The following is a 13,639-nucleotide window of genomic DNA, read 5'->3' on the forward strand; positions in this document are numbered from 1 at the left end:
TTGTCGGGCATAAACCGGTCCGTGGCGCAAAAAAGGTTGGAGACCGCTGATTAAGAGGACCCGAGGGAAGCTCGGAAAGCTAAGCAGAAGTTATTTGGAGAGTGACTGCCGTTGGTTGAAAAGAGAGTTTAAAAAAAAAAAACTTCAGTGGTGTTGCACACCATTTTATATTATTTTTTTAAAGTCATTGTTAACCCTTTAAAGCCGGTCAGAGCAGCACGCTCCGTTTTGCGTAACTATTTTTAAATCCCTGTAGAATCTGAACCGTGTAAGCTAGCGCAATGATTTGTTTTGCATATGAAACCGGAGGAGTTGTACTTACATCTTATGCCATCAGCTTGTCCTCGGTCACGGTTTCGTTCCACATATAGCTTTGCAAAAATTGCATAAAAAGCGCTTGCAGGAACAAAAACATAATATTCCAGAAACACGCTTTGCCGTTCCTATCAGCTGTTCGTAACACTTCCCACACTGAAATGATGCATATGCTGTTTTCTTTGCAAATTTGCATCATAGGATTGTTTTTTGTTTTTCCTGCAGTATATAAAAATTGCTGTATCTCCAAAATAAAACTATGAAGACACTCAAAATAAATTTCCTGTGGTGGGAAACTATTTTTTGCAACTTTATTGTATTTAAAGTTTTGAGGGATAAACCTCTTAAATTTCTCCAAGTAGAAATATATGTAAACAAAACAAAAGCGATTTTCAATTTTTTTTGTAGTTTATTGCACTTTTTTGCAATTTATGTAATTACTATGGACTTAATACATACATATTATTAAAATATGGGCTATAACAGTTGTATTGATGTATAGCAACTTGAAATGCTCCCACAAATGGCACTACAGCATATAAAAAAATAATAATATAAGCTCTGGTGGACTTGGTTCTATAGTAGGTCTTAAAGGGTTAAATAAATATCGTCAAATAATCGTGATCTCAATTTCAGTGAAAATAATCGTGATTATCATTTTTGCCATAATCGAGCAGCCCTAATTTCATGTCAATTTTAAGCTTCATCAAAGGGATTTGATTTACTGTGTCATTTTCTTTAGATTAATTGTGAAAAAATGCATTTATTCATTTTTACTCTTTACAGATGAAAAGTAGCACTCATATGATGTTAGTTTAAATACAATGTGCGTGTCAATGGGGGGAAGGGTGCCCTCATCCCCGTGCTTCAGATCGGCCCTGTCCGTGGAACTAACGGGATTAAAATCACTGCGATACCAGGAGGAGTTGCCTGTTTTGGTGCTCATTACCGAAGCTGGGCCCACAGAAGCTGTCCTTTGCATACTGCATTTCCATCTGCCAGTTCACGGCCGGAGATATTTCCATCTACGCTGTAATCCCACGTATGCTCCTGTTTATCATGCCTGGGTACTGACAGGCTGCGGGACACAATGAGGACTGGTATCCGTGTCATCGCGCAGCCTGGAGCTGTCTGGCCTCAGCACGTTAGCAAGCTAACCAATTTTTTCTAAGCAGAAGCCCTGCATTGCTTCGACATGCTAAAGGATTTCATGAACAACACACGGGAGGTTTCCTCCGACTTGACTGGAATACTGCGCACGGAAGTGCAGCGAGGAATCGTCAAGGTTTCCGACGACCGCAAGAAGCCGAGGATCCACAGGGCGTCTGTTGCTGTCTGACAGCCCCGACCAAACATGGCTTTACGGCTGCTTTTACAGGATATTACTGCCTCAGATTTCTAACATATAAACAGGAGATACGAGTTGACAGCATATGGATCATAAAGTGTTTGAATGGCGGCGTACACACTGTGTGCTGTGAATGGGACTAGGCGCTTACTGGCCACCGGCACAGGTTGTGTGAAAAGCACCGAGATATGACATGCACAAGAAAAAAGAGGAAAGCTGCTTTTGCTTCTTTAAACCTTTTGATTTTTAAAGGTAGTGTGCAACACTTTTTTTTAAATACAAATTTGGTCCACCGGCAACGTTACCTATGCTTCTGTTTTTAGGCTAGAAGCCAGGTGCATCACCGTATTTCATGTAGACTGCAACAGACGTCTGGACAAGCAACCCACGGCAGGTAAGGAGCTCAGTATGACTGGCATTTAATATTGCCTACACAAAATGTCACACTTTCTGCTTCTGTGTGCCTGTATATTTATCTGAGTGCAGTAAGCTCTTGCTGGCATCTTTCTAGCATCCTCCTCTAGGCCCAGACAATTGCAGCTTGCTAAGACTGTTGCCCTTTGTCTGCCCCAGCCTCTACAGGGTGAGCACCAAATGAGGGCCTCTGAATGTAGAACAAATCAGAATGTTGAAGCATGCCTCAGAGCAGCATAAATGATGTTGATGATAAATAATACAGGATTTCCAGCAGCTATACAACCTTGATCAGCACTGGGACTGCCAACTTATTTAGTATCATTTGATGTTTGGGCCATTCACAGAACACAGAACAAACTCCTGGGGGCATATAGACAACGCTGTTTCAGGTTTTGAGACATCCACCCTCCTTAAGGCTGGACTGTAGCACCCGGTGGCCCCCATGTCCTCAACAGACCTGTAGACTCCATGTAGGGAAGCCTGATGCTGGGTGCAGCTGTCAGAAACCAACAATGTACATCTCATCCAGTGAGCTTTGTCGCCTCCTCCCACCGATGTAAAGCTAGAGGTACTGGGTTGCTGTTGCTACCCAGTTCCTGACAGTGACTCTGCCCTCCGCCGCCAACCAACTTTCAGCTTGACAAAGCCCCTCCTTTAAGATGCACAGCCTCTCTCACAGAATTCACCACAGCTCCCAGCCTGTGGCTTAGCAGGGCTTCAATTCGTGTTGACAGTGTGCTCTTAGCTCTGTATTTTTGTAAATCCTATCAAATTGACTTCAACATAAATCCTGAAACGTCAGCAAGAGAATTCCTTCGGTAATGTGTGTTTTCCGATGGTTGTCAAATTGCTGTTTTCAGCTGTCATCTCAGTGCTAAATTAGAAACATCCAGTGTACCTACAGTTAAACTCATAAGGAACAGTTATTCCTGCCACCTAGTGAAGCCAGGGATTTGAAACTCTGCTCTAATCCTCTTCTACCAAATAAACAGGGAAGAGCAGCATTGCTTTTTCACTTTTTGATATAGTCTTGAACAAAGCTAAAGTTTGAAGTGTTGGGATGTTTTGTTTTTACAAAGTGGGTTTGGAATTGATTTTGCTAATACAAGTTTAAATGTAGTGTCATCAATGACGGTTAGCCATCCCGAAGCAGAAATAAAATGTGCCGAAATTAAGTCACCACTGTAATGCAGTGCTCTGGTTTCTCTGCATTGAAGAGTTATCATTTAAACCACAAAGTGATATTTTAGTTTGACATATCCACAAAACTGTGTTTAAGAGTGTTCTGGTCTTCTTTCCGTGTGGTCTTGGTAGCACTGTTCTTTTTGAGAACAAAGCTTTCTTCTTGCAGCCGTGCTATGGATGCCATTCTTGTTCAGTGTTCTTCTCTTACTCTTCTTCTCATCAAACTGAGGTTATTGTACTCGGCCCTGAAAATCTTAGAAATACGATATCTAACAAGATGCTTATTCTGGATGGCATTACCTTGGCCTCCAGTAACATTGTGAGGAATCTTGTGTTACTGGGGAATGTCCTTCAATGTGCCTATTAAACAAATATTTTCTGCTTTCTTCCATTTGTGCAACATCTCTAAAATTTGAAATATCCTGTCTCAGAGTGACGCTGAAAAACTAGTTCATGCATTTATTACTTCTGGGCTGGACTATTGTAATTCGTTATTATCAGGAAGTCCTAAAACTCCCTGTCAAATCATGAATCAAATTTAAAATCCTTTTCATCACATACAGGGTTTTGAATAATTAAAGCCTGTCTTATCTTAAAGATCTCACAGTACTGTATCACCCCAACTCCTGCACTTATGACAAGTGCAGGGGTTGGAGTGATACAATATGATATTTAAAATTAGAATGGGAGGCAGAGCCTTCAGCTTTCAGGCTCCTCTTTTGTGAAACCAGCTCTCAGTTTGGATTCAGGAGACCGACACCCTCCATACATACTTCCTAACCTTGAGACCTCAGAATTAGGGAGACATTCAAAAGGGCTGTTGGATTTCATGTTTATTTATCGGATGAAATAATAAATGTTACCATTATTATTGTCCGGCCGGAAACAGCGGGGGTGTCCAAATTCAGAGGCTGCGTCCACCTGAGGACGTGGCCTTCGCGGTCTAAGTGGGCCGGGTCCTCCAAAAGCCGGGTAGACCGGAAATGAGCGACTCTGAAATTGGGCAGTCTAGCCTTCAGAATTACATCACGAGCTCTCTCGGTGGAGTGAAACTCTGCCATCTGCTCCTTGCTATCTAAAATATAACCAGATGCTGGCATAAATTTTCGACCATCTCACACTTCCGTTTAATCAGTTTACTGTTTGACATTTATTCAGCTGTGTGAAACCCCGGAAGAACCCTCCAGAGCAGTGGCGGTCCTAGCCTGTTTGGCGCCCTGGGCGAGCACTCCCCCCCCCCCCCCCCCCCCCACACACACACACACACACACACACAGACAAAACATATTAAGGATTGTACAGTAACATAAAACTGTTGTACACACACACACACATATGAAGAGAGAGAGTATGCATAGTATGCAAACGGCTACCAAACAGCCATCATAATTCGTCATACAATGAGAACAGGACAAATCAACAATTGACACTGACTAATTAATATTAAAATCTGTAACATAATGTATTGTTTGGAGTTTAGTTTGTTACTGTTGCTATTTTTACCATTTCTTCTTGGAACAACTGTAACGCACATAATTTCCTTAGGGATTAATAAAGTATTCTGATTCTGATTGTTTCAGGATGACCTGCCATTATCCAATGACACATCTGCTTACCTGTATCTTTTTCTCGTTTCTCTTCCTCTTCTTTTCTCTTATTTCTAAACTGAGGACCTGATGGCTTTGAACTTTTCTTGTCCATCTTCCATTGGTTTTAATTTTGCACTCTAGTATGAACACCCATCCCTCAACTCGAGGATCACCACAACATAATCTAACACACCTACACCTTAGTTCACAGATTCACTTTGTCTATTGTGCATTTCTGAGATTTCACACAACCCAGGATTCAAATCATGAATACATAATGGGCTTGGATTTACAACATTATAAATGAAATGTGCTCTATTTGGAAGCAGCCGGCCCCTCCCCTTTCGACGGGTTGTGTGTGAGACTTTAAATCAACAAACTGTAAATTTTAAATTGTTATTGATCCCTTTACCCCTAGTCCTAAAGTGTATATTTATTTTCTTACTCTTCTTATATATATTGTTTGTTTACTTGCACTGTTGTAACTGGAGCCTCGTCGTCTCGTCTCTATATACTGGACTGTAGCGGAGATGACAATAAAGTTTACTTTGACTTCAGCAGCGAGCAGGTGCACCGAGGGCTCTCGCGCTCACTTTTCGTGTATAGAATTTCGAAAAAACATCGGTGCAAATTATAAGTCTGTATTATAATGTCTGGTGTTTTCGTGTTTGTTGGTTTGTTTTTATTTTGCGAGTTGGTTATTAGATGCCGCTCCAGCCGGTCAGAGAATCCCCCGCCACCCCGCCCTCTCCTCTCTGCGCCGCAAGCAGCAGGCGCACCTCGCAAACGAAGGGCGCCCTTACTCCCAGCAAATGGGCAATAGAAAACCGATTGGTGCCTATGCCATTCCCAATATGCGCTGGCTGACGTCGGGGCAGCATGAGTACGAGCATTTTTATTTTTTTTTTGCCAATGCCCATGATGCCGCCCCACGAAAAAAATTGAAAACGATGTGCTGGGAATTTGCTGATTTCCCCGGCTCAGATATTTGAAGTTTACACAGCTACATTCTCGCCTGAAAATAAGTTAAAAGTTTATTTTGCAACCCAGAAAGAGTAATAAGAGTAATATTAAAACTAAGTAGCTGCAGTAGTAGTAGCCATTGTTGGAAACTGGAATTGGCTGGGCCAGTCTGGGATATGGTTTTTCAGTTTGGTTGTCCGGGTGGAAACTCATGAGAAATTCGGGAGAATGGTGGCTCCAGGAGATTTTCGGGAGGGGCACTGAAATTTGGGATTCTCCCGGAAAATCGGGAGGGTTGGCATGTATGCCTCTATACCGTAACCTTAAGATTATGCTTAAAACCCCCAAAAGTTGATTCTGTTCATCTGGACATAGCGTTTTCAGTGTGAGAAACCTTTCATCACTCATCCAGCCTCAGCTGACTGCAGGTTTCCGCAACCTTACAAAGAGTACATAATGACTGAAAGTAGCACCACTGGCGAACAATGGGCTGTGAGGTCAGTTTCTTGATCAATAATGTGCAAATTGTTGTGACCATTGATGAAAGACCACTGATCAATGGTCATGAGTACCATTCACAGAGAGTTTGGGAATGGCTGCAAAGATGGTCCCCTCTTCTATAGTCACTAGATCACGACCAAACCATGAGAGATGCAGGCTTTTAAACATGAACACTGATAAGGTGGATGGTCTCTCTCCTTTTTAACCCAGGGTCCATGTTTTCCAGCAAGAACCCAGGAACAGTTTTCCACTTTGCCTCTGTCCTTTTGCATAAAGAAGGCAACAGCATTTCTGTAGCCTATTCACATGTGACTTCTTTGCATGGCGAAGCTTTAACCTGCATTTGTGGATACCACAGCAAGCTGTTCTCATAGACTGTGATTTCTGGCAGTGTTCCTGAGCACAGTGATGTCCACGATAGAGTGATGTCTGTTTTTAATACAGTGCTGCCCGAGGGTCTGATGATTACAGACATTTGTCCAGATTCTCTGAATCCTTAGACAATATTTTGTTCCGCTTTTTCACTTTTTCATTTTCATTATTATAGTTAGTTTCCTAATTGCAGAAGATAATAACATAAACTTTAAAGGGCTGAACATCACACAGGGTATCAGAAGTATGAAGACACTATGACGATCAGAGTTAGTATAAGCCTGTACACTCTGAGTAGTTTTTTTATTGCTTTTTATTATTTGATCATGTTTCTCTTTAGTGTTTAGTAGTAGATCTTTTTCAGAATTTCAGTGTAGATGTTAAATACAGCTTATTCACAGTGTTTAGTTGTCCCTAGTCAAAAATAAAGGTTGTGAAATTTGACCAAACTGATAAAGATATTTCCTGTATATTTTTATTTTAATTCAATTAGTTTTACATGTCCCAATCCAGTTAGCACTGGTTTGTTTCATAACTGTTATTATCGTTTTTAAAATGATTTTTCACACCTTGTTTAATTTTTTGGTTAAATTTTAGGTACATGACACTGAACACAAGTGTCACAGCAAATGGATATTTGCCGCTAAAGTTCAGTAAAAGGAATAAAAGGGACAAAAGAAAGCTGTCACTGCGTCCTTTGTTCCTCAGATCCTCTAAGCTCATACTTGCAAGCATTAGCAATAATTGCAAGGAAAACATCTTTCTTTTTGTGGGATTTCACTTCAATTCTTAAATTAAAAAAATATTTTTTAAAAATTTGACTCTTAAGGAGTTAGGTGAGATTTTATTCCTCAAATTTGGTTGATTATATATGAAATGGCCCAATCGTCATGATTTTCAGTACTCATTTGTAGACTAACACGTGAAAACTCCCGGCGAAGTCATGTTGAACATTTCTGAATTATGTTTTAAGTATGTTTTTGACGTTGCCACCAAAAATGTGGTTTCTGCATTAGAGAAAAAGAAGCCATGTGTTGTTTTGTCCTTTTAATCTGTGCTAGTAATACATGAGTGACTGAAATGATCTTTCATTTCTGATGAAGAGCCGTCAAACGCCTAATTCTTGATCTCTTCTGGTTGTTTTCAGGACCCGTGTGAGGATTAAGAGGCAAGAGGAGAGGTCACAACAACGAAGGGACTTTGCTCGAAATGGAGCAATGTGTCTTGAGGTGTTCCTGTTCAGTGTAAACTACAAAAAGGAAGCAACCACGAGTACGGAGGAACGATTGGCAGACGAGGGAGGTGGTGGTGGAGTGGTGACTTTGTTGTCTAAAAAAAAGGTGTTATGGGTGGGGGGGCATTTGGGATGGCAAATGGAAATGAGAGCAGTGAAGGGCCTGTGGGGCCAATGGCAGCAGTGGTGGCTACTGCAGAAGGCATGGTAGCAGACAGTTCATCCTCCGTTATCTCTACGTATATTAAACTGGTGCTACTTGGGCTGATCATATGCATTAGTCTGGTGGGGAACTTGGTGGTTTCTCTGCTTGTACTCCGGGACCAGGCTCTGCATAAGGCACCTTACTATTTCCTCCTGGATCTGTGCCTGGCAGACAGCATTCGCTCAGCTATCTGCTTCCCCTTTGTGCTGGTGTCTATAAAAAATGGCTCAGCGTGGACCTACAGTGTGCTGAGCTGCAAGGTGGTAGCCTTCATGGCAGTGCTCTTCTGCTTCCATGCTGCCTTCATGCTCTTCTGCATCAGTGTAACACGCTACATGGCCATTGCACACCACCGTTTTTACTCGAAGCGCATGACGTTCTGGACATGTGTGGCGGTAGTGTGCATGGTATGGACGCTATCTGTGGCAATGGCATTCCCGCCTGTTTTTGATGTGGGCACCTATAAATTCATTCGTGAGGAGGACCAGTGCATTTTTGAGCATCGCTACTTCAAGGCTAATGACACGCTGGGCTTCATGCTAATGCTTGCTGTACTCATTCTAGCCACACATGTCGTCTACATGAAGTTACTTCTCTTTGAGTACAAGCACCGCAAGATGAAGCCAGTCCAGATGGTGCCAGCTATCAGTCAGAATTGGACCTTTCATGGGCCAGGAGCTACAGGCCAAGCAGCTGCTAACTGGATTGCGGGTTTTGGTAGGGGCCCGATGCCACCCACTCTGCTGGGAATACGGCAAAACTTGCACAACCAGAACCGGCGACTCTTAGGCATGGAGGAGTTTAAAGCGGAGAAGCAGCTTGGCAGGATGTTCTATGTGATCACATTACTGTTCCTGGTGCTCTGGTCCCCCTACATAGTAGCTTGCTACTGGAGGGTGTTTGTCAAGGCTTGCACAATACCACACCGGTACCTCTCCACCACTGTGTGGATGAGTTTTGCCCAAGCGGGGGTCAATCCTATCGTCTGCTTCTTCCTTAATAAAGACTTGAAGAAAGGGCTCCTTTCCCACCTACCAGCCTGCTGCAGGACTAAACCTCATCTGCCACGAGAGCCTTACTGTGTCATGTAACTAGAGATGATGAAGAAAAAAAACAATGGGCAGCCTACAGATGTATTGTATATTGTGCTTGAGTTATTGTGGCATTTGATGCAATGGAAGGTATTTTTAAGCAGTGAGTGGCAACTTGTGAGTGTAGTGTTAAAACACTGGAATGGTAAGCATGTATTTCCATCTGTCAACCAATTTTCACTCTAAATTCAACAGCATACATGAGGTCAGATCTTGACTTTCGATAACAGGAGAAACATACATGTAAATAATATGCAGTCACTGGGAAAACCAAGACAGACAAATAAACTAAGCTTAAGATTTTAAAAAAAAATGCCATTTAGAAAAGTCTTGAATACAAAGGATGTTGGGCTTGTGACAAATAGAATCCTAAAGGACGTAATAAATCCGCTTTTAGTCGGAATCTTAATGTCATCATCATACTGGAATAACTGATGATTGTCCAGCAGCAGTGGCTGATGAGAGTAAAAAAGTGCTCAGCTAGATTCAAACCAGCATTCGTGTTGACTCACCAGTTTTATTAGAATGTCAGTTTTAGTTCACAACAACATAAAGTTTCCAGAAATACAAACGTTAGTTCGAGAAAAGATGTGGAAGGTTGTTTAATGCATTTAGCTGGTGTTTACATTGTTGCTGAGTCATATTAATCAAGTATCAACAGGTCATTTATGATCAAATGGAGGTACAGTGGACCCTATAAACACCTTTTAGTGCTCCTGTAGTGGTACGGTACATGGCACAGTTCACAACTGAAATATTTTAGATTGACTTAAAAACATGAATAAATAACAAACTGAGACTGGAGAAACCAAGAATTGTTATCCAATCCTCACAACAAAATGCCGTCACATTATAGGGTGTCGGTGTGTTTTCAAGTTTCAGTTTTGTGATTTAACCATCAGTGAGGACGCATAAAGATGACTAGGGTGTGCTGTTGAACACAGATTTTAGCAGGACTTGTAAAAGTCAGAATAAAGGGAGCTGCAGAAACATGCTAACAGACTAAAAACCAAAGTAAAACAGGCGCTGCAGAGTAAATGTACCGTAAAGAATTGATGCAGAATCTCAAAGCAGACAGAAGGACTTTTTTTCCTCAAACACACTGTTTGTTTGCTAGTCACTAAAGCAAACCTTCAATCTGTGTTGCCTAAAACATATTCTCGTTGTTGCTCATTAGCTCAACAGAAAATGTGCAGTAGGGGATGCTTTTCAAGCTTTGAACATTTGCAGATAGAACAATTATTTGTTTTTTCATGTTTTGTTTTTTCCTAAGGACAAATCTGAAGTTACATCTGCATCTGTTACTTGAGCAGCTTCACCTTCATTTTAAAGCAGAAAGACGATTAGCTTTACCAGGCATAGCAACCCAGGATTTTTAACCCTCAAGCGACCAAGCTATTTCAGTTGGTATTCTAATGACCGAGTATGCTATCAGGAATACTTTTTTATGATTTGTTTGTGTATTTCACACTAATACTGTTTCCTTTATCCATGTTAGATATTCTGAAATGCTCTATTGTCATCAAGTATTGTTTTCAACCATTTTTATGCAAAAAAGATTTAAAATACATGTTGTACAAACAAAATGACATTTAAACAGTCCTTGTCTGTTATTTCTTAAAATACATACATGAAATAATTTTTTGGTTTCAGTGATGTTAGAAAAATAATAATAATATGGAAGTGAAGGATGTTTAAGCTATATGAACTATGTGAATGATGTTTTACAATATAGTAAAATAATTTCAACGCCATAATTCTTGTGATCAGTGACAAATTACAGTGCAGAAGTTGGCATAAGGATATCTATTTATTGTTTGGTTTTAGTTTGACACAAAATGTGGGGGATTCTTTATGATCTGAATTATTAGCTCATCTGGATAAGTGTATGCTGTTAGTAGCCAATTTATTGCTCCTAGGTGGGTCTGTCCTGAGAGTACACGCTGAATGGATCTAACCACTTTAGCCTAGTGGCCAGCGTTTCGAGCTGTTGTTTGGTAGTTTCCAGAGGTTCAATTATGGACAGATTTTTTTTTTACTTCTTATCCATTCAGGACGTGTCTCTCATGACACCCTTCTGCACCTCTGTTGACCAACTTATTGATGCGCTCATTTCTAATCCTGTCCACCCTGCTCACTCTCAGTGAAGATCTGAACATATTCAACTCTGCCACCTCCAGCTCAGTGCCTCTGTCTCCAAACCACCACAGCAGGCCTCAACAGCATCTTGTAAACTTTCCTTTCACTCTTGCTCCTATCTTATGTCACAAATCACCCCTGACACTCATCTTGGAACATCCTGCCTGCTTTCTCTTCTTCACCTCTCTTTTGCACTCTCTGTTGCTTTGGATGGTTGATGCTAGAAAATAAACTCATCTACCTTAACTACCTCTGCTCTTGTTCACCTTCCCACCCGTCTCACTTTCATTCCTCATACCTGCTCCCCACTGTCACTACAGATCAGCATTATCTGCAAATATCATACTTCACACAGACTCCTGCCTGAGCTCAGCTGTCAGCCTGTCCATTACCACTGTAAACAGGAAGGGGCTCAGTGCAGATCCCTGATGTAATCCCAGCCCCACCTTTATCTGTCACTCCTACTGCACACCTCACCACTATCTCACTGTCCCCATTTCCTGCACCACCCTCACATACTTGTCTACTACTCCTGATTTCCTCACGCAGTACCACAGTTCTGCTTTTGGTACCCCATCATCTGCTTTCTCTGAACAACAAAGACACTCTGAAGCTCCTTCTGACCTTCTCCTGTCTGACTTCTCCATCAACACTCACATTGCATCTGTAGTGCTCTTTCTCAGCATGAAGCCATACTGCTGTTTGCTGATTGTCACCTCCAGCAGCTCTGTCCTAAATCATCATGGTATGGCCCAAAAGCTTGGTCTCTCTGTAATTACTACGGCTCTGCACTTCACTCTTGTTCTTGAAAATCACTACCAGTACTCTTCTTCACTCTTCTCTCACTTCTTTCCTCCTCTCTGAGATTCTTTATTCATCAGCTCCTCAAAGTACTCCTTCCATCTTTTCAGCTGACTCTTTTCACTCATTTCGTCATTCCTCTGTGTTGTGTTCCTCACATACAACTCACTATAAACCTTTTTCTTTGCTTTTGCTCTCTCTTTATCGTATGCCTAGGCTCCAATACTCCTGTCTAGTTTTTAAATCTCCCTGACTTTTTTATTTGCCAACCTCTTCCTTTGAATAATTTACTGTACTTGCTCTTTGCATCACCAGGTCTCCTTGTCCTCTTTCCTCTGCAGTTTCCCTCACCACTTCAGCTGTACTTTTGTAGTTATCACCTGATCTTCTGCACACACAATATATCTACCTTCATTCTCTTCATCATATCAGCCAACTCTCTCCCATTACCAGTTCTATTCCCTACATTTAGAGTAACAATAATACATTTTATTCATAGGCTCTTGTCAAGACATTCATTGAGATCTTATAAACCATTAAATACCAAAGTCACAGTAGAGTCCCTACTCTCTCCACATTCCTGACTATCCTTCTTTCCTGCTGCCCAAAACCAGCTCGATGGGGTTTAAGTCTGGAGACTGTGCTGGACACTCCATGTTTTCAAGCTCACCATCTTGTTCTTTGTTCCTGAGGTAGTTCTGGCGTAGTTTGGATCTATGTTTTGGGTCTTTATGTTGCTGTAGGATGAATCCCTGACCAACTAGGTGCATACCAGAGGGTCCTGCATGGTGCTGCACAATGCTGTGGTTTTGGTTCAGGGAGCCTCTCACTCTGTAGAAGTCACCGACCCTGGATCCAGCAAAACAGCCCCAGACCATCACACTTCCTCCTCCATGTTTGACGGTTGATACCACACACTGTGGAACCATCCTTTACCTACTCGACGGTGTACAAAGATCCTGTGTGATGAACCAAAGATTTCAAATGTTGATCCATCAGTCCATAATACCTTCTTCCAGTCTTCAGTAGTCCAATGGTGGTGTTTCACGGCCCAGCCAAGCCTCTTTGTCTTATTCTGACGTCTGGCTTTCTTGCTGCAACTCGTCCTGTCAAACCTGCAGCTCAAAGTCTTCTCTTCACAGTTGAAACTGAGACTTTCTTACTACGACCACTATTAAGCTGTGCATGAAGCTGTTTTCCTGTCAGCCGCCTATAACACAAGCTGTTAACTCTCAGAAACTTGTCCTCTGATTCAGTTGTCTTTGGGTCTGCAGACCTCTTCCTGTCACAGTTTGTTTCTGAGCCTTTGGATGGTGAAGGAAACTGTACTCACTGACACCTTGACTTTCTTTGCGGTTTCTGCATTGGGGCGATCGTGGCTCAAGAGTTGGCAGTTCGTCTTGTAATTGGAAGGTTGCCGGTTCGAGCCGACTGGATTGACAGTCTCGGTTGTTGTGTCCTTGGGCAAGACACTTCACC

The 13,639-nt window shown here is 41.8% G+C and overlaps 1 protein-coding gene across 2 annotated transcripts; it reads left to right on the forward strand.

The window, feature by feature from the left end:
- Positions 1–1,096: 1,096 nt before the first annotated feature.
- Positions 1,097–10,187, forward strand: gpr173 (G protein-coupled receptor 173). 2 transcript variants are annotated; one of them, XM_040003755.1, is made up of 4 exons: positions 1,097–1,874; positions 1,987–2,057; positions 7,838–7,998; positions 8,031–10,187. In XM_040003755.1, exons 1-4 carry the CDS (start codon positions 1,857–1,859, stop codon positions 9,218–9,220), a joined length of 1,440 nt encoding a protein of 479 aa, XP_039859689.1. In that variant the 5' UTR covers positions 1,097–1,856; the 3' UTR covers positions 9,221–10,187. The 2 variants fall into 2 exon arrangements, with proteins under 2 accessions (XP_039859689.1, XP_039859688.1); XM_040003754.1 differs by having other exon boundaries at positions 1,100–1,915; positions 7,838–10,187.
- Positions 10,188–13,639: the final 3,452 nt, after the last annotated feature.

This window comes from Simochromis diagramma, unplaced genomic scaffold, assembly GCF_900408965.1.
Source record: "Simochromis diagramma unplaced genomic scaffold, fSimDia1.1 OVJJ01000466.1, whole genome shotgun sequence".
NCBI classification, from domain to species: domain Eukaryota; kingdom Metazoa; phylum Chordata; class Actinopteri; order Cichliformes; family Cichlidae; genus Simochromis; species Simochromis diagramma.